The 25,616-nt window shown below is 32.4% G+C and overlaps 4 protein-coding genes and 1 non-coding gene across 5 annotated transcripts in view; all 5 read right to left on the bottom strand.

Annotated features, from left to right (window-relative positions):
* LOC108340218 (guanine nucleotide-binding protein subunit beta-2) overlaps positions 1-3,536 on the bottom strand; it is a 3,922-nt gene extending 386 nt beyond the window's left edge. The window contains exons 1-5 of the mRNA XM_017577432.2: positions 3,258-3,536; positions 3,018-3,112; positions 1,907-2,331; positions 573-930; positions 347-460 (exon numbers count right to left, since the gene is read on the bottom strand). Of these exons, the coding sequence (XP_017432921.1) occupies positions 347-460; positions 573-930; positions 1,907-2,331; positions 3,018-3,112; positions 3,258-3,363 (1,098 nt within the window). The 5' untranslated portion in view covers positions 3,364-3,536. The remainder of the gene's footprint in view (positions 1-346; positions 461-572; positions 931-1,906; positions 2,332-3,017; positions 3,113-3,257) is intronic.
* A 951-nt stretch (positions 3,537-4,487) lies between these two features.
* TRNAE-UUC (transfer RNA glutamic acid (anticodon UUC)) lies at positions 4,488-4,559 on the bottom strand. Its single transcript has one exon. It is a non-coding gene; the product is annotated as a tRNA-Glu (tRNA).
* A 789-nt stretch (positions 4,560-5,348) lies between these two features.
* On the bottom strand, positions 5,349-8,469 carry LOC108318742 (glucan endo-1,3-beta-glucosidase 7). Its single transcript, XM_017556318.2, has 5 exons — positions 8,332-8,469; positions 7,278-7,942; positions 6,085-6,417; positions 5,700-5,976; positions 5,349-5,611 (listed from the first exon to the last, which is right to left on the bottom strand). Exons 1-5 carry the CDS (start codon positions 8,435-8,437, stop codon positions 5,574-5,576), a joined length of 1,419 nt encoding a protein of 472 aa, XP_017411807.1. The 5' UTR covers positions 8,438-8,469; the 3' UTR covers positions 5,349-5,573.
* A 1,836-nt stretch (positions 8,470-10,305) lies between these two features.
* Positions 10,306-14,598, bottom strand: LOC108318798 (cyclase-associated protein 1). Its single transcript, XM_017556308.2, has 10 exons — positions 14,124-14,598; positions 13,447-13,615; positions 13,308-13,372; positions 12,592-12,892; positions 12,370-12,517; positions 12,150-12,259; positions 12,004-12,059; positions 11,850-11,906; positions 11,493-11,636; positions 10,306-10,767 (listed from the first exon to the last, which is right to left on the bottom strand). The coding sequence occupies exons 1-10, from the start codon at positions 14,397-14,399 to the stop codon at positions 10,681-10,683; spliced, it is 1,413 nt and encodes a 470-aa protein (XP_017411797.1). The 5' UTR covers positions 14,400-14,598; the 3' UTR covers positions 10,306-10,680.
* A 1,664-nt stretch (positions 14,599-16,262) lies between these two features.
* Positions 16,263-20,174, bottom strand: LOC108340327 (probable receptor-like serine/threonine-protein kinase At4g34500). Its single transcript, XM_017577621.2, has 7 exons — positions 19,210-20,174; positions 17,922-18,026; positions 17,690-17,812; positions 17,400-17,570; positions 17,180-17,309; positions 16,736-16,945; positions 16,263-16,661 (listed from the first exon to the last, which is right to left on the bottom strand). The coding sequence occupies exons 1-7, from the start codon at positions 19,737-19,739 to the stop codon at positions 16,545-16,547; spliced, it is 1,386 nt and encodes a 461-aa protein (XP_017433110.1). The 5' UTR covers positions 19,740-20,174; the 3' UTR covers positions 16,263-16,544.
* Positions 20,175-25,616: the final 5,442 nt, after the last annotated feature.

The following is a 25,616-nucleotide window of genomic DNA, read 5'->3' on the forward strand; positions in this document are numbered from 1 at the left end:
ATCCATGCGTAGGTTAGACAATCCTAGAACATAATGTTCCCTTGACATTACTAATTAACCAATTCTTGTATGAGTATGTTAACTTTTGGAAATTACAGACTCCTTAAAATCTCCATAAAGTCATGCCCTTTATATTTCTAAAGGAATCATGTTTTGATGTTCCAACTTTCGGTTGTGGTTATTAAATCTCTAAAACTTCGTAAGGAATAATATCAACATGTTCTTTTTGGGTAGTGTTGGAGGTAATATCTAATTATTTAAAGTTTAAACCGTGAAGGAATTAAGGCTTAAATAACCGTGAATCACAGCCTAAGATTTATTGAATGTGCACAAAATGCATGCTCACCTTTAAGTTTGTGTCCCAACTTCCTGTACACAAAGCACTCCCATCAGCTGACAAACCTAAACAGCTGATCCTGTCGTCATGAGAGTCTTGAAGAGATCCTAAATCCAAGACCACCTGCAAAGAAGCAAACAAATGTTCTTTTAAAATACTACACCGATTTCATTCATAGCGCAACCAGAAGAATGGAACCTAAAGTTGTTATATGTTTCACTAGAGTACCAAGTACCTTTGCCAGTAAAGTGTCCCAAACATAGCAATCTCCATTTGTGTATCCAGCAAAAAGAAGTCTTCCTGATGCAGAGAATGCAATGGAAGTCACAGGCGGGATGTCATTGTCACTGTGCTGCTGATAATATACTTGAAGTTGGTGTCCAGTCCTAATGTCAAACAATCTGCAGGTACCATCATCCGAGCCGGTTCCAAATCTATTTCCATCCGGAAAGAATTTAACTGCATTAACATCTCCCTCATGCCCATGAAATGTCCGCACTGCTCGACTTGCCACGCGAGTATCCCACAATCGAGCAGTTGCATCACAAGAACCGGATACAAACATTCTTGAGTTGGATGCATTAATGGAGATACTGAGAGGATAATGAAATAATATATTTCTCAGAAAAGATTTAATATTAACAAGTAATATTGGAAAGAAACACTAATTAATCAAGATTTCATAATTTGTGTGTAGAAAGAAAGTTATAATTTTATGTAGATGCCTTGCATTTTGAAGCAGCAGTGGTCATCCTTTTGTAGATTAATTTATTCAATAAAGTAAAAGCAACAAGAGTAAGTTACTACCGCCTCTCCTTTATTTTTCATTAATAGCACAGATTGCTAGGAGTTGAAACTGAAGTGAAGGTGAAATACGTTGGCAACAGATAAAGTAGTTAGTCCACATAAGGGGATCAATTACTCAGATAGAGGAAAGAAGGTATGCAGGCAATTAGCAAGTTCCTAAGAAAGGGGAAAGCCTTGGTCCTTGGAGGAGAATTCTTTTTCCTTATTGCTATTTAATTTCATTCAATCAACAAATTCATTCTTTAGATCCCTAACACAGACATCCCTTCATTCTGAAAGCAGGCAAAGACCTCCATTGAATTCACATAAAGGCTGAAACTTATCCAATAAACTATTATGTCAAACAGATTCTTTAACTAACATATTATCATGAATGTGTTGTGGTCAAATCCTACTCTTACTCAAACTTATATAACAAGAAAAAGGGAAGGGAAAAGATGCAAGATTGAACACTGATAACATTATCCACTGCACCACCAAATGAATGAACTCTTACCTTTTCTTCATCAACTGAAAGGTTGAACAGTGTATGAAAAATATTTGATCATAAAACAGACATTCATGATCTGACCAATTCGCTAGTCTTGCCAGTATTATGAAGTTAGTTGTACAGTTTCGTTTTGTACAGAGACAATAATTCCTTTTGTAGGTTTTCATAATAGATGGATGGTAGGCATATTAAAAATACAAAGGAAGAGATAATTAATTACTGAAACAACAAAATTTGGTTCACACTAATACAGTAAACAACTAATCAATCACCTGTATACATCTGCAGTGTGTCCAGACTGGAACTCCCCTCCAAAGACAGATGTTTTAAGGCCAGTAGTTATATCCCATAAAACACATGTCTGATCACCAGAACCAGTAATTAAATGAGTATCTTCATCTGGAACATACTGACAAGAGGAAACATAACCCTTATGTCCACTAAGCATCCGGGAAACAGGTAGATTCCCATCTTTGTCAGTGGGTGAATTAAGATGGAAAATAGAACACACACTGTCAAGACCACCACATGCAACAGACTGACCAGTTGGTGAAAAAGCACATGTCATGACCCACGCACAAGGCAGCTTTATGGCATGGATTTTCTGCCTAGTTAGGGCATTCCACACTATTAATCGTCCATCTTGAGATGCACTAACAATCTGACTTTTTTCAGAAGTCCAATCCAACGAATACACCTGCAAATTTGAAACAAATTTCAAGTCAACCTAAAATCTGCAAGTTTGATAATAAGAATAAATCTACAATAATCACTAAGCATTATATCAAAAGCATGATGATTCCTCTGTGTATACAGGAAAAGGCTATCTCTCCGGTCACAGCTGACGAGGAACAGGTAAAAACAAAGCTAGATAGCATTTGATTTCATACTGACCAATATCCATCACATTCTAGATATCATTCAGAACTAGAAACAAAATGCAAAGGATTAGTCTAATAAGTTATAGTCCTCATCTATGGTTGGATAAACCTCTCCACAAATGTTTACTGAAGAAAATAAAATAAGAAGAAATCGAAATAAACTTCTCTCAGAACTTAAAATTAACTTGGGGATGATCTAATGGTAAAAACCTCTCATTTTAACATTTCATATAAGTAATATCCTCTTCTACAATGCTTAGAGAGAAGTTTATTCAAGTATTGAGAGGTAATTGATTCCATAATCAGTCAAACAAGTAAAGAATTGTCTAGCGATAAGCAGCAACCATGATGTTCTTGAAACTAAGTCACCCAAATTTAACAACCAAAATTGAGGAACAACCATGATGTTCTTGAAACTAAGTCACCCAAATTTAACAACCAAAATTGAGGAACAAGCGAACTCATGCATAACATGTAAAAGAGAAAAGCATAAAAAAGGCACCTTTCCCGTGTGACCCTGCAAGGTTCTACAGCAAACCAGATCCGTAGGTCCAAAGGTCACAGGTGTTCTACCCTGAGACCTCGCATACTCACAGACTGAAAAATACCCATCAAACAAAGTGTTCAATCAGCAAGATCTAAGACCAATTATTAGCACCAAGTTGTACAAGTTGAACCTCCACAAAAAATTATCAATAACCCCAACAAAAAAAATGAAAAAAAGGAGAGAAAAGGGTTATACTATCTGTGTCGAGCAAAGAAAGACGCTTCTGCTTCAATTGGTGCCTGAGATTGTTGACTGTGTCGACGGCAGAGGAGTGGCGCTCTTTGAGCTCCGCAACAGACATTTGGACTCCCTAAATAAGCACACCAATTAAGGAAGAAGGGAAGAGGTTGTTGTTGGGAAGACCATGTTTCTGAACATGCTTTTTATTTTAGTTTTACAACAAATTAATGGGAAAGGTTAATTATTTGTAAGATGAAGTTGGGTTGAGGATGTTGGAGTTAAGGGAGTGTTTGGTAGCCTTCAAAATAGAGACAGAAGAAGACAATGGAAATGACAGAATATTGTTAGATCCCGTGAGAAGTGAAAATAATTCATCTTTTTACAGAGACTGACTGAGATCTGCACAGTGAAAATTTGGCACAAATAAAATTAAATAAATTTAAAATACTTTTTATTATATTTATTTTATATTTTTTAAGTGTATTAATTATACTCTTTTTTTTAAGTTTTTCATTTATTTATTTTTTCCTTTCTTTCTAACTCGTTCTTGACCCAGACATTATTTTGCTTCATTGAAACTCTAACATAAACATAAACATGTACATGTATGTCCAAGAACATTGATTATTTTTTATTTTTGTTGTTCTCAATCTTTGAATTTTAGTTTTGAATATGAATAACATTTCAATGATATGCCAATATTTGTAATTCGTTTAAAATGTCCATAATAGTTTTTGGTGACTGAGGTTTGTTAACTAATTGATATTTTTATTATTTAAAAATTAAGATATTTATTTTTACACCTTCTCCAATATGAAACATCAAAATTACCAGCTCAAAAGTAATATAAATAGGCCTAACATGGTCAAAAGATAAGAGATTTCTCTTCAATTTTAGAGTTCTCAATTTACATACTGTATACCTGTATCCTTCAAATTCAACCCATTGCAAATCTAAAAGGTTTCATTCCAATATTTGACTTGCACAAATTGGGGGCATAAAATATTATAGAGTGTTCAACTTGGTTTCAAACCTATGTTTTTGTTTTGAAACAAAGTAAGATGTGAGAAGGTTATACTCTATAATTGTCTTGTCTCATTCCAAAAGTCAAATGTGAAACCTACCCAATTAGGAGAGGAGACTGTGTGAAAGTGCCCAAAATTTATATACATATTTTATGTTGTGCTGTTATCAGGAAAAACAAACCAATTTTAATTTGTAAAAAACAAGGAAAAAATAAAAAAATTCCGTTGCCGGGAATCGAACCCGGGTCTCCTGGGTGAAAGCCAGATATCCTAACCACTGGACGACAACGGAATTGATATTCATTAAATTGAAAATAACATAGTAATATAAACAAATTCCTAGTAATCCCAAATTCACTCCTCCATTAATTACATTGGATTGAGTTTTATCTACATTTAATTAATTGATTGACTAATAAGTTATAAATTTGAGGTACATAATAGGGTCAACACATTACTTTCTTTAGTTATTTTTATTTGCTTTCTTTAAATTTTTTTGAAAAACAAATTCTATATTATAATAAAATATTTGTGTACTTTTTCTATTTTACGTTCTCTTTTTATCACATGTAATACAAATGTACAAGCAAATTATTAAAGGTTAAGAGACACATAAATATAATCAACTAAAGAAAAATTAACAGGATTTTAACTATGTCAAATGAAAAATATATAGAAATAAAAATTCTTCACACTTAAGAAACAGGAAGGAATATTTTTCAAATAATATTGTATTTTATCATATGAATATTATTTATGTATGTATTATAAATACTATTTTATTTTATAATCTTTAAAATAATTATTTTTGAGGTATTTTTTCTTATTGAATAATTATTAAAACCATTTAAGTCTATTTAATGATAATTAGGCTGCAATATATTATTTACACCTACTTCACTTAATATAGTGAAATAATTTGAGAGATAAGTTAATTAGGATGGATATTTTGTAAAAAACATGTTAATGCATATTGCAGAATGTTACAGCCTATCTTAAATATAATTAAAAAAATGTATAAAAAGGCATAGATTATTGTGATATAAGATAATTGACAGGAACATAATTATGAACTGTAACTTTCATTAAGTTAATGTGCATCTTGCTTTCTAAACTCACATTTAGGTTACCAACACACTGAGAGATATCAAGCACAAAGAAGGAAGATTGACATCCATTTAAATTGATTCATTGAAGCTATTTGAAATTGAAATTCCATGAATAAAAGAGGCCAAATGATTGACCCTTATTCCTTGATCCAATTCTAATGTTAATAAAACTTTTAGCAGACAAAGTTTAAATCTTTTCAGATACTTCCACCAGGATAAACACAATCACTGTAACCTACAAGTTGGAGGAAAATGAAGTTAGATAGCTCAGACATAGATGTATAAGAATGGTTAGATTCCAGAAAAAAGGCAAGAAAACTTACTTGGATTTTGAGAAGTAAGCATTGCGGTTTGAGAGAAATCACAGTTCCATGGATTTCTTCCAAAGTTCTGGTAGTAGAGATTCATAGCAAAGGCAGCATGAGATAAGACAGTGTTTGGTTCATAACAAGCACCTCCTGACTGAATCGGTCCACAATCTATAACTTGGCTACCACATATATAATCAATATTTCTCTGCAACTCAGCCTCACCCACTTCCACTTTTGATATGCACCATTGTGTTTCCCTTTCTGGAGTAACAGGACTAGTAGGTGGATTCTGGGAAAACACAAATTACCATGTTACTAAAAAAGAATTAAGATTGTAACATGTTTTTAGTCTTGTTGGAAACTTTGATACATCTTAATATCCAAATTGTTTGTTGACCTTATGGGTTGAAGCAGAGTTGTGTAGGCCAACATCATATGCCATGGTGAGATCAGTTTTGAAGAGGCCAAACGCTCTCTCAGATTGTGGACCAGGTTTGAGATCCTCATCATAGAGTGCAAAGATGAATGTGTCGACAGATTTGGCAGGCATGGAAGGAGTTCCAACCATTGATCTAAGGTGTGCAATGAGGTTTCCATTGTAGGCTCTGGCGTTTTCAACAGTAGCTCCTGCTTCATTTCTGTCCCCACGGGAGGGCCATCCTGTCTCGGCAATCACAATCTCCACCTCCTCAAACCCCATCCTGCTCAATGCACTATGCACAGCATCCACCTATGTTCATACTTCCAAACATCAATCAACAATACTTTTCTTATTTATTTATGCTATCTTACTTACCATTTCCTATTAGATGTCTTGTTAAACTTAAAATTTATTGATTAAAAATAAAAGTCACACTTAAATTTCCAATAACTTGGAAGTTGAATCATAACTTATTGTCATTAAAACTAAATAATTTGTCATCATGTGAATCTGATATATAAAAGTTAATTATATTCGAATCTGATAGACCGCCGAAAGTGAAGTGGCATGAGGTGGAGAATCTGATATATAAAAGTTAATTATATTCGAATTGGTGACGAAAGTTAAAAAAGGAATATTAAATTGAAATTGTGATATACCATATGGGATGCGTATGTAATTTTTTGTTAAAATATTAGAAAAAGAAAAAATAATAATTGACTAAAAAAGGTCGTAGATGATGGAATAAAGGTAAACTGGAGGAATAATTTGTACAACCAAACCCTTTACACTTAAAAACCAATTGATAAAAAGATTTGAAATTTTAAAGTTGGTTAAGCATCTTACATTTTACGATTTTTTTTACAACCTAAATGAAAGTGAAGATTATCGGACACGTAGAATGCATGTAAGTGGGTACGTGGAGAACATGCCAATTTACATCGTATTTCTTGCATGCTTGATGAAATTACACAAAATAATTTTCTTATCGTTGCATTACTTTAATCTATTTTAATTCATAAATGTTTTATTCCTATTATATTATATTTATGTAATTTAACAAATAGGAAAAAAAAGTTGAAATATTTACTTGATAAGAGGTGGTGGGTGTGAGTATAGTTTGTGGTGTCAAATTTATTAAAATAAGAAAGGGAAAATAAGTTGCTGACCTGGGCGTCAAACATGTTGGAATAAACCTTCCCGCTAAACTGATCGACCCGACCCGAATTTGGTCGAAATAGACAGAATGCGAGTGTTTCGGGTCTCGGGTCGCTCCGGTAAGCGAAGAACGGGTATGGGTTGATGGCGAAAGGTGACTCGTTATTCTTCAAAAACGCTACCAACGGTTGGAGGATATCCATCAAACCTGGGTCGAACGACCCGGCCGAGGGAGGCTCCGACTGAGTCAACACGGCCATAGAATGCACCGTGGAAACTTTTATTTTGCCACCAAGTGAGGCCGAGTTGAGGGCGTTCTGGACATTTTGCATCGCCGGGAGTAGCTGCGAGACGAGGCCATCTTCGCCGGAGCTCATGATCTCGTTGCCGACAGCGATCATAGTAATGTTGCTTTCGGGGTAATGTGGCATCACGTTCGCGTTGACCCATTGAGTCGCCGAGTCGGGATCAGATGCCAAACTTGGAATGTCGCCGTTGGCCACGCCGATGACGATTCCAATGCCGGAGTTCGCTAGCGCCTTTATGATTGCCGGATCCGCGCCGTAAAGACGTACTTTCCCGACCGTCGTAGACTTGAGAAGCTCCGCCGATGCCTCCGGCGCTGGAAGATTGTCGGCGACCTGGCCGTAGTTGACGCCGATGAAGGGTTGTGAAACTTCAGTACGAAGAAGATTCAGTTTAATGACACAATACTTTATACATATTTCTTTAAAAATGTATTTACTAATCAATAATGACTGTAATTGGGTGAAAGCAAAACTCATTTTCATGGCTAATATTCACTGATACATTACATTCTTCAAGTGAGACCTCTGACCATGAAGCCAAATCAACAACAGAATTATAAAAACAGTTTAAAAATGGAATCAAAATCCAACTTTGAGTGAAGGGTCGTGGTGCTTGAAAAACGCTGAAGAAGTTGCACTTGAAAACATGTTGTTCATTCACAGATTTTCCCGAGAAGTTTGAAACATAAAATGAAAAAGAAAGAAAAATTTAGAAAAATGGAATGGTTAGAATGGATATGGAATTGAGAGAACATACCACCAATGTAGAGTGCATTGATGATGAGGGAAAGGTGGAGGAGGAATGAAGAATTGGAATGTATAGCCATGGTAGTTCGAGAATATGTTCTTATGAAAGGCAACATGAAAATGAAAGCCAAAACCAATGTACTCAAGAGAAAATATATCATACATCACAGGCATGCAGATAAAGATGTAAAGAAGAATTTCTAACTATAGAAAGAAAGTGTTTTGAAAAACGACTTTAATACTGATGGGACCAAGGGTAAATATTAGGGTAGGATGGTGATTAGTAAGACAGATAATTCCAAATTATTAACATGTAATAGCAATGTCTTTTGTTTTGAATTTTGAGTTTTCAAACATCAAAATTCTATCTTTAATGTTTGATGAAATGTTTTAGTATGCATGTATATACATTAAGAGGAACAGAACATAAATTCTTCGACAGAAGGACAAGGGCGAAAAGAGGGAAAAAGATTCGGGATTTGTGGTTTTAAAGCTGGTTTTGCACAATGCTTCGAATCCGCACGCTCCTTCGAACCAGATAAAAGGTTCCTATAAAAGAAAGAAAAGACTAAAGAAAAATAAAGAAGAATAAGCTGTGATGTTCGTAAAGAAAAAAAAATACTTTTCATAAGATTATAGAAGACGCTTTAAAAAAAATGTCAAAGACATTGATACAAATATGTTGCAACCTGCATATAGAGTGTGTGAAAAAAACTTTGAGCAAATTTTACAGTTAGAACATTAATAAATAATTGCCTCATACAAAATTAACACGAACAAGGAATATAGATATTTTTTTTTTACTTAAAAGCTGGCATAAATTTTTGTGATATTCATTAGTTTTATTAAAAGACATCATATTTTCTTTCTCAATAGGACATTTCTTAGAGAGCAATTCAATTTTTACGTGAATTTTAAGTACTATTAATCAAACTGACTTGTTTAAATACCAAATCTAAAGACTTTTAAACAATGGAAACATTGATATAATTTTTTAAGCAAATCGGATGAATTTAAATCATATCTTAAATGAAAAAATAAATCATAGAACACGCAAAATAAAATGTAAATACATAAAATATATTACCTAAAAAATATATAAGTGTGTATATATATATATATATATATATATATATATATATATATATATTATTTATAAAAATTGAATTCAAATACAATGAAGTTTATATTTGACGTTCAACAAAACGACTACATTATTCTTCCATTTTTTTCTCTCTCACGATATTATGTTCTGACAAGAAAAGTAGATGATCAATTATTTAAAATAAAAGGAAAACGAAATATGAGATATTAAACCATAATTGGCAATTACATATTTAACATGATAGGATAAAATTGCAAAGGGGAAAGTGATGAAATGTAATAAAACTAAATGAAAAATGATTTAATTTGTTTCATGTATCAATTTAAGTGGACTTTGAAAGTGTAAGGAAACAAGGGATGTAAAAACGGAGAAAAAAAATAATAACCGATATCATAAGAAAAAAAAGTCATGAATTAATTAATGAATATGAAAGAAGAGTCAGAGTCAAAGAGGTCAACACTTATATATACTTAAAAATGAAAAGTTTGTGAGCCTTGAATTTGTAACTTTACTTCGTTTCTATTTGCCTTTAGAAACGTACGTATAAGTCATCTTGAAATCGTTACGAGCTCCGTATGTGTTTTCAAACTCAGTTCCAGGAATTATATTAAATCCTCGTCAGACAACAAAAATTCATTAATGTACCAATCAAAGCTAGTTAAAAAAAAGGAAACTAACAGCACTTTAAAATTGATAAAAATAACTTATTAAAGGTTGATAAAAATATCATGGTAAAATTATATAAAAAGATAATAAAAGAAAAAACAATTTGTTGAGTTTCATCTTCTTAGTTAAGACTCTCTCCAACAAATTTATGGTTCAAACAATTGAAACATTGAATATCTTAGATATTGACGAGCATTTAAGAGGCCAAGAACGTCCATAACTCTTCTTTTCTCATTACAAACTGAGAACAAAATACCTTTCTGAATGAACCGAGTACATCATCCTTGCTCTATCCTCAAATTACGCAAGACACCAGAACAAACCAAGATATTCAAATTGTAATGGTCCTCTGAAAGCTAAAACCCGATTGCATGATGCAACTTAAGACAGAAACATGCTCAAGCAGAACCAAACTATCAAAACCAAAAATCACATGGAGGATTCCAATGGTTCAATAAACCCATGGAAAAACCGCTAGCATAAACCTAATTCATATGACTGTATTTGTAAATGAATTAACGAAACAACAAATTGAAGCCACTCCCACAGCATTCCAAAATAAATAGAAACTTCAACTTGCGAGTCAATTTAACCTCCAGAATGAGAAGCAGGTGTTGTTTCAAAATGTCCATCCTTGAACACATGAATGTATTGTTGTGGCAAAGAATGCTCCACCTGAAACAGAAGACGTCGTTACAATATGGGTGCCACTTGACTTAGTCCACAACTAATATCTAACCAAGATCACGCTGTTTAACAATTTTACAATTTTTAAATAAGATTCTAAATATAGACGGATTCATCCATCGCTGTGTGAAACGTGAGGATATGTAAGCAAATTCAGATCGCCAAGTCCAGTTGAGGTGGGAGAAAAACAACTTCTAAAAGTAGTCAATATCACACGCTATAGTTTTGTTTTGTGGTAAGCTGTTTCTTCTTCCTTCATACCCTAATTTTTATCTACTGCATTCTATTTTATTTTTCACCATCTTTAATTTTTAACTTTATTCATGTGTTCTTATTGCTCCTAGCTTGACGGTGATTGTGTATTGTAACCTATGACCTATATCATGAGATTATTTAATTTTGGTTTTTTGGAGTAAATATTTAAAAATTATTCAGTTCGAATAATAATATTTAAGCTGGTAATCATCCCACTTTCTACTCTCCCACTAGAGCATTTTCGGGCCAGGCCGCCTCACATTGCTATTTTTTAAGTTGTAGTAAACAGCATCTATAACAATCATAAAAACAGACTCTAGTATTTAATTTTCAATTATTAAGACATAAATTATCTACAAGAAATTAGGGGGAATACAACTCTTTAAGTAGTTTTTGCTCAGATGATGAGGAATCAAACTTTTAAACATCAAATATAGAAGAGGAAAACTAAAACATACCCAGTCACCATCGGTTTCAGCACTAGGAACCAAGACATTGATCTCGCTTGACTTTGCTGTAGTTATGGATGTTTGTAAAGAGTCTTTGCTCAGATATAGCTGGCAGCCAGAAGTGTTGTCCACTAAAATTGTAGGAGCTGCACCCTATGATTAGTAAAAGAGAGCAGAAGTATAACTAAATCAGTTTTGACATATGAAGTATTTATTTAGTATTAATTTTAAACTCTTATGATGTGCATCTTATCAGCTATTAAGATATTTACTGGGAAGAATAATATGATATTCAACCTAACACGCCAACAGCATTGGAAGACGTTATGGATTGAGGGGAAAAAATAGAAAATGAAGTCTAGGTACCTGGCATTGAACCTCAACCCCACTACTGTTTACAATCTCAAATGCTGCAACAACATCCTACATTTTAAGACAAAAAAAAAATTAATTTTCATCTCTCAATGAATTGATTCCGTTTCTAATATTATTAAATATCAAATTCTCATGTTTCACAGACCTTAAATACAACTCCCATCTTTGTGCATTTGTCAATAGTTATATTGTTGACCTTGCCTGCGAATTGTTTAGAAGTGATTACTTGCAATATTTTCACCAAGTGATAAGTTGGATACCAAATAGGAAAAGAAATGAAAAAAGAACTACCTGGAATCTGCAAAACAGAGTTTTTGCACCCATAAACATATACAGACTGTTTTGCATCACAATCTCCAATGACCAAATCTTTCTTCTCAATTTGATTTTCAACAACCCATCTGCATTGGCAGGATAAGTAGGATTCGGTTAGGGAGATTGAATAGTGAAATTATTGGCATTAACTTCTATACACATAGTAACTAAAAGACCCAAACACACATAAACTTACTTGCGGCCCATTTGAAGTTCAAATTTTGGAGGTCCTGCTTTAGAAGGCACGCGTGAAGTTGCATGACTTTCTTTTTCAATAGTGCCAACAACTCCAGTTCTATCGGCGCGATTCTTAGTTTTCATATCAGCCGTAACCTTTCTCAAACCTATTAGATAAAACTTATAATTCATAGATGTTGACTGCTGAATGCTCAATCAATAATGTACAAGAATAAGCTACCTGAAGTGACGTTTCCTTCACTGATTTGCTGAAAAACTGCTGACATACCCTCTTTAGGTTTAGAAGATGAAGCCTGAGATGATTGAGAACTAAATAGAGAAGCAGATGGAGGGGGAGGGGCGGCAGGTGCAGCAGGAGCAGAAGCTTTTGATGGAGCATATACTTTTCCTTTTGGACTCCAAACAGGGCCCAAAGAATGAAAGCTCTTGACATAATCTCTCAATCCAGGTAGATACATCTCTTTAAGAGCTTTTGCCCATTCAACATGATTTGGGTCTTTGTTTCTGTACTCTACAAGCACCTAAATATTACAACCAAGAGTAGGGAAGATCATTATCTCAACCCATGAAATAGCAGGCAATATGAGATAGGAAGTGCAAAATAAGACTAATAGGCCAATGCCTGATCTAATACACACCCTTCCATACGTAATTGTTACCAAAACTAAATGGTAAGTCAGACGTTTAAAATCAAATTTCTGAGACTAAGAATACAAACATTAAGGTTGCTGATCGTAACTTATTTCCTTTCTCATCCATAAAGCTTACGTAACGCAGCAAGTGACTACACCTATACATTTGATTTCAAAGTAAAAATGAAACTTTTTAAATGGAAGGATATACTACAAATTACTAAAATTATAAGGGAAGATCACTAACGGGGACTTCTTTATATGCAAGACAAATTAATAAGATTCTGACAGGTATCAAGAATACCTTGTTGCAGTAAAACTCAGCCATTTGCCAGCTTTCTTCCACATGCGCAATTGGCATACTCATGCCTTGAAAAAACAGAGGAAACATAAGACACTGAAGGATAAATATTCATCCAATAAAAGAATCATTTATCACTTACCACAATCCTTCCCTGTATATGCAATCCATGCTAGAGCTGAGAGACTGTCAGCAGCAGCCTTCAAGTGATTAAAAAAATCAGATCTCCTTCCCTCTGTCAATTTGGCAGCTTTTGTGATCACTTCATTCAATGGTTTGAGAAATGACCCCAACCCAGCAAGGTCAGGCTTCTGCACAGTAAATGATGACGAGAGATGCTAACTCAGCATTTGCAAATACAGGTGACATACAGTCCAAAAAAATAAAACATCACAGCACGAGCAACTGTATGCACTCCCTTCTCTACAAACTAAATTCGATCTTTCTTGGCGGTAAACCTCTTATTGCATGAGCAATTGCTTCTGAATTTCGCTTTACAAGCAATTGTATACTCAAATACCCCACGGAACATGGAACCTTCAACATTTGTCAAACATGACAGGTAAAACAAGCATCGAATCCACAACAACCACCAGAGATTTATATTTAAAAACATACGTAAGACTCCCATAAAAAACCACACAGAGAATGCCACCACATTTTGTTCAATCGGTATCAGACTCTATTCCATCAATATTCTCACTATTTTTTGGACATGACAATATTATCACACACGATGCAAACACACAAATTCTTCAACCCCGCGCCAAAACAAACAATCCTCGGGACACGCAAAAAAACGATAGAGCAATGACGAACCTGTGTTTGTTTGAGCTCAACCAAAAGTTCTTTCTGAACATTGAAAGCTTCCTGCACAAGTTTCGACACATCCAAGACCTGTCCTCCGATAACCTCCGCAGCGCGGGAAAACCTAGCGACGTGCTGGTCGATCAGATCGGCGAACGCAACGACGGACGGATCGCGCGCCACATCGTCGGCGGCGCTGGCCGGCGAGGCCGATGGGTGGAATCCGGAGGAGAGCGACTCTAAGCGCGACACCGCCGATTCTAACCGCTGTATGAGCTTCTCGTCCATGCCTCTGCGGTTGGAAGAAATGGCACAGATCTGATAGCACCCTATGAAGATGATGCTTGAACCGTTAACCTTTTTAAAAAGAAAAACTAAAATATATAATTATGGGAAATGAGAGGGATAAAATTAAAGGAGGGAATTATTGCCCCCACGTGTCATTTTCTTTAGTCCAATTCTTTTAGATAATTAGATAAGTAAAAGTGAATGAAAGCAAATTGGTTCTGCTTTCAAATACTTCCCATTTCTATCATTAACTAGTGAAATTTATTGAAAATTATAATATTGCAAAGATTCTAATTTCAATATAGAAAAAATAGAAGCTAACAATACATTTTAAGCATTATTAAAAAAATTAATTTGTTTTCATTGTATCTATTATCAAATAATAACTTATGCTTTAATTTTTTTTATACATTTTTTTTCATTCTTAATTTTTCTTCTATAATTTCTATCATTTAATAAATTACTAAAAAATAAGTTATATTTAAACTGCTAACTTTCATATTACTTTCTCCTTTTTATGTTTTGTATTATTAATAAATTCAATTCTATGGTAAATCAATTTAAAGAAAAAACAAATGAATGAAAAAGTAAAATAATTCTTTAGAGATACAAATTTGTATATGAGAGTGTACATAATTTATATTATTAATAAATATATATTATTTTCTTAAATAATATATTTCAACTCTAACATTTAATATCTAATAAAGTATTATTTTAGTTCTTAAATAACATTGTTAGTTTCTCAAATTTAAAATTTACATATCAATCTTTAAATATCAATTAAGTCAAAAATCTAAATTATATTATAAACCAAATTGATCCACATATTTCTAAAAATAATTATTTTTTCTGATGTGTCCTTAGACACATTTTAATGGTCAATAAAAGTTTTTTTTCTAACGTGTTTTCAATATGTCTATTACTAAAGAATAGCTCATATTTATAGTATTATTTTTTTTTCTATATATATTTTTTTAATTTTATCTTTTCATAATTTCTAATTATTTGATCATTTAATAAATTATTAAAAAATAACTTCTAAGAAAACAAGTTTTAGCATTCGATGTAAAAATAAATTATTTTTGGAAGAAAACAAAATCATGCAAGTAAACATTTTTAACAGATAATGTTAATATCCATGAAATTAAAATAATATTTAAAAATATGAATATATGTTTTGATATTGTGTTCGGAAATTTCAAAGAACACTACAAACATAAAGAATGTTTGAACTTTCCTGACATGAATTATTATCCTAATAATAACTGTGAATGATTTTCTTGTTGAAAACAAGAGGCTAATGATGGCCTGATTTATTTACTTCAACTTGAGTTTTGAAGAAGTTTAAAGTTGTCAATGAAGTGTTGAATACAAATTGGGCCTGTGTTGTAATTCCTGAATCAGAGGCACAAATATAGGTAGCATCTGTCAATTCTCTCATCTAGGCAATGAAGCGTGTATGAGGAACATGCGAACAAAACACAAGCTAACGAAAGTGTACCAACTCTTTGGTGGCGTTATGCTAATTATGCATATGATGTTCAGTACTGAAAGAAGATCAATACCTGCCCCGACAACTCATGCATCATGCAGGGGTAATAATTGGTATGAATCAGAAACACCATTTTTTTACTTGCAAGAGCAACTTGCGGTGAATCGTGCTTGCAGTACGTAGGACCGTCGTGGAAGTTAAGGAAAATATCTGATTCGTAGATTCGGTTTCATATCAAACATGGCAGCAGCAGAGCCATCATTGTCGATAGCGTCGGAAGTATCATAAATAATTGCAAGTTAACATTTTTATTTTACGGTGCTGTGAGAAAATTGGATTCAGGCTGAATGTTTAAATGGGAAGTAACGTTAATGACCAAACGAGTGGTTTTATGCCTAAAATCAGATTAAACAATGCTTCAAGGTTCTTGAAAACGTGCTCCAAGGTTCTTGAATGTGTCCACAAGCAGACAAACAAAATTGACAGATTGTGAAGTTCGTATTTACAATAATGCAATACAACAAAATGCATGGCTGAAACCCGAAGAAAATAACTAAACCGTATAAGATATGCACAGCGATTCATATAACTTGTTCATAACATCATGAAATCTGAATGCAAATGAGTTGCTTGACCAACAATACAAAAAATCATCTCCATCTTGATTTTTCTACGGTTTCTGCATGCTTTGGTGGTGGATAAGGAACTTTAATGGAAACATCAGCGTGAGAAGGCAAAGGATCTTTCTCTCTAACTGTGCGTAGCTCCTATTCAACAAGTTAAAGTTAGTGATATAAGGAAGATGAAAAACTGAGAAAGAGTGGCTGAGTGTGGTGCTTACAGAACGAAAGGGGAAATCATCTGTCTCAAGCATATGAACAATTTGACCCATCTTTGGTCGTTTAACGACATCCAAGTCTATACACCGCAGACAAATCAGTAAAACTCGTTTCAAAGATCTTGGAGAGGGTGGAATCTCAACCAACGGATCAACTAGCTCCTCACTGCGACGGCTTGCTACCATTGCCTTGAACCAATCTACTAGATTCATCTGAAGCACATTTACAAAAACTATGTTAAGTCTTCACAGTCACTTCTAAGATAGAAAAATGAAATAACTATGGATTAAAATGAACTTATGCATGGACTAACTTGTAAAAATGATTTCTTGTTAGCTTAAAATATGATTTTAATTCATGTTAAAGTTAATTTTTGCTTATGGAGAAGTTTCCTCCAAACATGTCCGTAATATATTGATGAAAACATGAACAAAACCCAGAAGCACCTCTCCAGGTGGTCTTGAATAATCAATGGGGCTTCTTCCTGTGATTATCTCCATGAGTAGAACTCCAAAGCTATACACATCACTGCGCTCATTAAGCATACCTGAGCTTGCATACTCAGGTGCAACATATCTGCAGAAAATTAGTAGTAACAAATCATAAGATGATTACCATTTATGGAAGTTGAAAAACAACTCAGATTGTCCAGTAAGAAAAAATCACCCGAATGTTCCCATTACACGCGTCGTCACATGGGTTTTCTCAGATCCTAAGAGTTTGGCAAGTCCAAAATCTGATACTTTGGCATTCCAGTTTTTATCCAACAGAATGTTACTGGATTTTATATCCCGGTGCACAACTTTGGGTTCTAAGCCTTCATGCAAATAGGCTAGCCTGTTTCAAATGCAGAAACTTTAACTGTTGTGATGGAATGTTTAAGATAGCATAATCAAGGATAAAACTAAAGAGCATGATAGCATTAGTCAGAAAGAGTTTCAGCACATTAAACACACCCTTTTGCTGTCCCAATAGCAATTCTCATTCGAATCTCCCATGTCAAGGGGCTAACTGGTCCTACATCACCATGCAGCCACTGTTCTAAGTTTCCGTTGTCAACATACTCATAAACAAGCATCCTGAATGATAGTAAAATTGTTACTGAAGAAAATTCATAGGAATTCTGAACTTCTATGGTCTGAATGACACTGAATCAAAAGAATAGCAGCCATGTAAACAGAGCAATACCTTCGAGCACCTTCAGCGCAATATCCCACCAAACGAACCAAATTCTTATGCCTTACTTTCCCAATAGCTTCAACCTCTACCTTAAACTCCTTCTCTGCTTGACCCCTAATTAGGATACAACAACACACGAATTGTTTCAGTAAACTTAAGATTTTTATATGCACAACATTAAGATTGTGCAAGTATAAAACATACGAGTGTACTTGAATCTTTTACAAAATTAAAGTTGAAATCATGAAACAAGCCCTTCTCACATTGTTGTTTCTTAATTTATGATGGAAGTTTCAAGAATTTTGGTAAAGACAACTTCAATTTTTAGGTGACAGTGATTAACTTTAAAACATTTTTACCATAAATATAAGTTACCGTCATCAATTGATAGTTATCTTTGAATCTGCTTTTAGAAACCCCAAAACACATAGAAGGTAATTATTCTTCCCATATTAATAAACTTGCAAAATTACTATAATAAACTAAAGTTTGGGGGGATTAAGCTAGTATTTCAAAAAAAGTAAAACAGAAATTATATACAGACAACATGATAATAAAGCAAAAAGTAAAAGTAAAGAGAAAAGTAACATACTAACATTATTACCCAACCAAAAATAACACTAGAAATAAAAAACCAAGTAGAAGAGAGGCAAGTGACTATTATTATAGGTTAAGAACGCTTAAATGATGAGTAATCATGGTACTAGTAATGGTAAACAATTGTTACTGGTAAACAATATTTTAACTCTCTCAAACAACGCGAAAAATAAAAAAAGTAAACAATTGTTTCTCAAAAGCAAAACAATCAGCCACCAAACTCGCTTCACTTTTCTGAGGACAATTCAAAGCAAACAGACTGCACATTTCCCAGGCTAAGACCGTGTTTGGACGTTTGGAATGGGAGTTGAGGAAGGTCAAAAGTATACTCATTTTCAAAGTAACAGATTCTTCTTTTTCGTTTCGTCTTGAACTTGGAGAATGTGTATTGGAATTCCAAAATCACGTCAGTGATATCTATCCAAACATGCAGTCATGCACTATACGTATCCACTAGAATTAAGTTTGGGTTACAAAAGAAAGTGGAAGCCATTTCATAGACACAGAATAGGCAGAAAGTTAAAGAGAAAGAATTTTTTAGGTTCAGTTGAAAGAAACAGAGGACTGTAAAAAATTGAGTAAGGAAAGACTAAAAATAGAGTAACATGCAGCAGAATAAGCATAAAAAAGGACACAGAGAAGTAAAATTAAGGTATAAAAAATAAAGTTCGGAGTTTAGACATGTGGGTGTGTGACATACTTGTTGTTGAGAAGATTTTTGACAGCAACGACGGAAGCATCGTGCAGAATTCCTCTGTACACAACACCGTACCCACCTTCCCCAATAACATTCCCTTCTGCGAAACCGCGCGTGGCGAGTTCCACTTCCTTCATGCTGTACCACCGACCCCACCCTATGTTCGGATCCTCCACCGACAACTCGCTGCGGTGGGCCCCACCACCGGAAACTTCGCTCTTCATCACTGCTGTCACCGCTTCAATCTCGACCTTCATGCCCGCCTCCTTCTTCGGATCACCCTCCACGTCACCAATCTCGCTCGTCGTCGCAGGGGTGAGATCCGAGGTCTTAACCACCATGATCTCCTTCGACACCAGAGGGATGCTCCCGGAGCTGTGTTTCGCCGCCAACTTCCGCCGCTTCCAGCTCCGGCCGCCCCGCAAGCACAGGAAGAAGACGAGAACCAGAATCACCACCGCGAAGACGACCAAAACAGCCACCAAGACGAGAAGCTTCAAGCTGACACCCGTGGTTGTGGCGGCCTCAGTCATCGGTGTTACTTACTTACTTTTCCTTAACGTGGGAGGAGAAGGTTAAAGGTTGTTATTTGTTACGAGAGCTGCGTGGGTAAAGCTCTACGATGACATGGTTGAAAATGGGAAGAAAAAGTTATAATAAGCATTGAAAAGGGTAAGGGAATAGGGCGTGGTGTTGGCGTTGAGAAGAGTGGAGGTGGGGTTTCAACGGATACAAATGGGAAAAACAGACAGAAACGAAAGTAAGAAACGAAAGAGGTGTTGGGTTGTTGTTTTCTGGGAAGAGAGTGGGGTCATGATTACGAGAATGCCATTTGCTCTGTGCTGGATCCTCTTCCTAAGTTACTCTCACTCTCACTCTCACCACCAAAGAATGAAATCCAAAAAAGCGTTGAAAATACCCTCTCGAGTAAACACTGTTCGACGGTGGGGTCTGTTGGGTAATTAGGAGGCTTCATTATTGCATCATTTTTCTACTATGCTCCATTCCATCTTCTTATCACAAACGCGATTTAATATGATATTTTAATCTATTCCTTGTTTTAATATGTGGGACTTTGAATTGTAGCTTAACGAAGGACTCTCTTGGAGCATAATCACTTCCATTATATATGTCAAAACGAGTGGATGGTGATTCCACGTGAACGTGATTATCAAACGTAACCTAACCACCACCAAACCATTTGCTGATGAATGCAATATTCTCTTGCTTCACAATTAATTTCACCAGCATTTATGCTTCTCCACTTACTCTACCCCTGCTTTTGGATTTTCCCCATTTCTTAACTAAAGCTGTAAGATTTTAGTTTCGGAATATGACGTTTGTCAGAATCACTGCAACTGCCAACGTTTTATCAGTTTTTATTAACTTGTTCACGAAAGTCATATATAACGACAGCGTACAAAATTATACGTGTCAATGTCATAAAACTACGTATTTAAAGTAGTTGTACAAAAATAACTGCTAAGTAATATCCGAAACTCGTGAGACATCACATGTTTTAATCTTTACAAAGCAACACATTAACCGCGATTATTACTTATATCTCACTCTTCAAAGTTTATATATGGTTAGATTGGATCCAACAAACCCTGTGTAAAACGTTGCCCGTTTGAATTTTAATTGAAAAGGTAAAACGGGAAATTATATTATCGATACAACGGACTAATTTGAATTCTTTTAGGCACTTTATTGGAATAATTTATTCAACTTTTGACTTGGAATACTTTTCACAATTGGGGACTGAATATTTTATTTAACAGAAATAAAAATCACCGATCAGATATGTTATTGTTATCGTTATAATTAACATTATTAGATTTGAATGTTTTTCTACACATGGCAAGTGTAATGATTTCGCGCTTCGGTGCACTGTGCCAAATTGTTGTGCTCAAAATCATTGTCATTTTGACTATTGAAACAATACAATCAGTGACCACCCAAACACTGCCCAATGCGTCGAGTAAATTTCAAGAGGAGTTGACCAAAATTTATGTGGTGACAATGAGCACATGTTTAGTTTAAGATTGTTTATTCTTTAAAAGTTTTCTTATGAAGAAGTTGTTCAGGGTAAAGGGAATTTAGTGACAAAGATAAATTAATTAAGGAGTATTCTGAGTGAAATCTCATAAAATGATATTTGCAAGAGTTTATTTATAAATTTTGAAATATATGTCTATGAGAAAGGAGTTTATTTGTAATTTTTAAAATATGACTATTATGAGAAATGTATTATACTTAGGGTGGGACAAAACCACAATTCGTTTAAACTTAATCTGGTTTATTGAAAATGGATGAAATTGATTTATTTGTTTTTTATTTTTGACTTTTTATATGAAAATTATAGATGACAAGCTTTGGGTTGATTATGAGATTATCTTTTAAATTATTGTAGATTTTAGTCGAGTTATATCATAACTCGATCGAGTTGTATCAAACTTCGGTCGACCTATATGAGACTATGGTCAGGTTGTATCAGACGTTGGCTGAATTGTAACAAACTTATACCAAGTTATATTAAATCTTGAGTGAGTTGTATCAGATATCAACCAAGTTGTATCAAACCTAGGCCAAGTTATATCAAATCTAGGTCGAATTGTAACAAACCTCAGTTGAGTTATATCAAACATCAGTTGGGCTGGTAGACTGACTTGCGAGATTGGTCCGTCAGACTAGGTCGGACAAGTTTTTTCATACTAGTAAACTGAACATGATAGGTTGTGTCAGGTTACTAGATTGAAAAAATTATCTTAACCTATTTCTTTTATTAAACTGATCCATAATCTATAATAAAATTACTTTAATGAAAAAAAAAATTATAATATTATGTGTTTGTATAAGTAATATAGTGTAAATATTATTTTAAACTCCTTAAATTAAGTTGTGTTAGATTTACGTTAATTTTGTATGAACATAATAATTATGTTAAACTTAATCCTAATTATATATTTTTGAAAAATAAAGTTATGTTGACGGAGTTTGACTTCAAGTCAAAATATACCATGCCCACCCTACACAATTTCGATAAAATAAAAAATAAAAAAAATTAAGGTTAATCAAAATCGTATTTGATCCGTACAATTTTTTTCATTCATATAGGAATCGTGTTAGTCTAATAATACAACTTGACTTTGAAGATTCTGAAATCGTGTTTAGATAATCATACAAATACAACTTACTCATATGCATAAAAAATTAAAATTTTGTCTGTTTCGATAATTTTGATGTAAATTACACTAGCACGATAATTTTATCCTAATATATTTTAATGATGATCAGCCTTATAAGTAGAATATTACCTATTTCGGAAGTTTATCACATGGAATGAAATATCAATAAAAACTATGCATCTCTTGATTGGAAAAAAAGAATGTAAAGAAATCTAATCCTAACTACTAAACTACCGACAAGGTAAATTATTCAAAGGAGCAAGGTTTCTCAATTCCTTGTACATCTGTTTCATTTTTCTTGATAATGATACATTACAACATTTTAACATCATTTACGTGTCATTTTATGGTTGGTTTATATTAATATTTATGATTATTTTTATTAATTATGAAATAATTTTAGACTAATAACAGAATAACACGTAAATCATGTTAAAATATATATCATTATCTTTTTTTTTTCTTAACAACTAAGTTAGATAATAAGAAACAGTAATACTTGTAATCTCAGGGAGATTGAAACCTCCTTATCATGCTACATCCAATCCTTTTCTTCTGTGTTTGTCGGGACACAAAATCTTGCAAATATCTCAATAACTAATTAGTCATAGCACAACTAATTTTTAACTAATAATTATACCATAGTCATAGCACAACAGATAATTTCAAAAGATAATATATATATATATATATATATATATATATATATATATATATATATATATATATATATATATATATATAAAACACAATTTAAAATGGACATTTCAAAATCGTAGAAAAATCTCCAAAACAGAGGATAAAGGATTCTCACAGGAAAAAAGAAAAAGAATGAAAAGTTTATTTTATTTAGTTTGTATTTTAGATTGGTTTTACATGCAACTGTTGAATCTTTAGATGCACATAAATTCAATTGAAAATTATAAATATATCCGTTGTTCCAATAAAAACTGTAAGCCTTAAAAAAAACAAAAAATATAATGAACTATTTTGACTCCAAGTAATAATCACTAAACTTAAAATAGTTTTTTCTCTTGACCATTAATATTTTATTTATAAATAAAAGAGTTAAAAATCCCCTTTTCTCCAAATAATAAAAAAATATTTCAACTAAAATAAATAATAACGAAATACAAAGATGATTTTTATTTCTTTTGTTAAAATATTTCTTATACTATAGAATATATTAATTAAATCAAAAGCACTTATAATACAGGTTTAAATATAATTTCTGAGTGTATAAACTTTAGATCGATCTTTAAATGTTTCATTATCCCACACTATCAGAATGGTACAATTTGGTATAAAACAATTGACTTTTTACAACAAATACTTTATATAAAGTTTACTCTCTAGACTGATTTTTTTTTTCTTTTTTAAAAATGTGTTTAGTTTAGTGAATTATATACTAGTTTTTATTGTGGTATTATGATTACAGTGTTATTGATTTGATGAATATTTTCGCATTGCTAGAGTTGATTATGGAATTTTCTATTAAGTAGGTTATATCCACAATATACGAGTACAAAGTGGGATTTTTTAAAGTATATTTAAAGATAAAAAAAAATTAAATATGGTTATAGTTCAAAGAATGTGTTTATTTCCTTATGTATAATTTTTATAAATTATTCTATTTTTTAAATTAATCGTTTAATTCTATAAAATAAAACATTTTGGTTTTGATTTTTAAAATATTAGTTATTTTGATTCGTAAATAATATAAAATTATTATTATTCATCCCCAATATATTAAGAGATTTATCCCTTTCTTGTATATATGTTTTCGCAATTTTATCTTTTAACGAGTATTTTTTTAATTAAATTAATCATCTTACAATTTTATCTTTAAACTGTTTTTTTAAATATAACCATTTTAAATTAAAATAAATTTCTACAATAACAAAAATACCATAAAATAAATAAATTTTGTATATAATAAAATTGTAAAAATTATTTATATACTTTTATAATTATAATTTTACTATTTTTAAAAAAATACACATATATAGTGATATGTTTTTAGTAGTTACAAAATGAACTAGTTTTGCAAGAGGTTTGGAACACTGACCAGTTTATCTATTCGTCATTTTTATTTTATTTTATAATTAATTACAATTGATTTTTTATTTTTAAATATATATATATATATATATATATATATAAACATTTAATTTTACAATTTGTTTTAGATTTAATTGATTAGATAATAAAGTAATAAATACTATAACAATTTTTTACAACATTATTATATTAATTTATTATTTAATCAATTAAATCTAAAAAAAATTATAAAATTAAATGTTTATATATATATATATATATATATATATATATATATATATATATATATATATATATATAACTTTAAAAAATTGGTTTGCCAACTCTTTCATACTTGTTTTTAAGGTTAAAACAAGATAGAATGGAACATTTTGTTTTTTTGTCACTAAAATTTATACTAAAATGGAAGAACTATTTTTAAAATACCTATGTAATATTTTCTATATATGAAATGATGATATCTTAGACAATGGATATAAAAATAGTTCTGATTAAGTGAACTTTTTTAAATAACTCACATAAGTTGGTTAGATTTACCTTTTTAAGCTAACGGTCAAATTCAACTAAATTTAATTATAATAGTTATAAAAAAAACTATGGAATTGAATAATTTATAAAATCATGATCAACTTTTAATAAAATGGCGTAAAATATATATTTTCATATCTTTCCGTGTTTTAGAAAAATATTAATAGTGATAGTTATATTAAAATAATATCACGGATTTCTGGTCGAGGATAGACGTGATTTAGAACTCGTTTTATATTTAAAAATTATGAACTTTTCTTTTAACATTTTATTTTTAATAGTTTTTATATTCTTATGGAATTTTACATATTAATAAACAAGATCTGTTCACTTAAAGTAAAACATAAGAGCATCACATTCGTTTCAGTATAACCATAACACAAAAATTATATACAAGAGCCTCTACAACTAAAAAGTATTTAAACTATGAAAATTATTCATAAAGAATTAAAACTAGCTATAGTCTCTATATAACTTCCTAAACACGATTTTCTCTATTAGCCAATTCAAGTTCAATTAAAATTTCATCCTCTCATTTCATTTCAACAATTAAGCAATTATTGCAAAAAAGAAAATATCAAACAAACACAAGCAGAAAGATAAACTAACTCTTATAAAAAAGCAATCACACAA

The sequence above is a fragment of the Vigna angularis genome, chromosome 5 (genome assembly GCF_016808095.1).
Source record: "Vigna angularis cultivar LongXiaoDou No.4 chromosome 5, ASM1680809v1, whole genome shotgun sequence".
Classification (NCBI taxonomy): domain Eukaryota; kingdom Viridiplantae; phylum Streptophyta; class Magnoliopsida; order Fabales; family Fabaceae; genus Vigna; species Vigna angularis.

Bases quoted from the DNA above. Each gene is read 5' to 3' on its own strand.
- LOC108318742 (XM_017556318.2), bottom strand. From the start codon at position 8,437: ATGTTGCCTTTCATAAGAACATATTCTCGAACTACCATGGCTATACAT. The intron at 6,418-7,277 runs GTCAGCAACTTA...GTATGAACATAG, and splicing joins CCAACATGTTTGACGCCCAG to GTGGATGCTGTGCATAGTGC. The intron at 5,612-5,699 runs GTAAGTTTTCTT...TCCAACTTGTAG, and splicing joins GCTTACTTCTCAAAATCCAA to GTTACAGTGATTGTGTTTAT.
- LOC108318798 (XM_017556308.2), bottom strand. From the start codon at position 14,399: ATGGACGAGAAGCTCATACAGCGGTTAGAATCGGCGGTGTCGCGCTTA. The intron at 13,373-13,446 runs GTAAGTGATAAA...TGTTTTTTCAAG, and splicing joins ATATACAGGGAAGGATTGTG to GCATGAGTATGCCAATTGCG. The intron at 12,260-12,369 runs GTAAGTTTATGT...CTGCCAATGCAG, and splicing joins GAACTTCAAATGGGCCGCAA to ATGGGTTGTTGAAAATCAAA.
- LOC108340327 (XM_017577621.2), bottom strand. From the start codon at position 19,739: ATGACTGAGGCCGCCACAACCACGGGTGTCAGCTTGAAGCTTCTCGTC. The intron at 17,813-17,921 runs GTATTGCTCTGT...ACTATCATTCAG, and splicing joins TGCGCTGAAGGTGCTCGAAG to GATGCTTGTTTATGAGTATG. The intron at 16,662-16,735 runs GTAAGCACCACA...CTTGTTGAATAG, and splicing joins ATGATTTCCCCTTTCGTTCT to GAGCTACGCACAGTTAGAGA.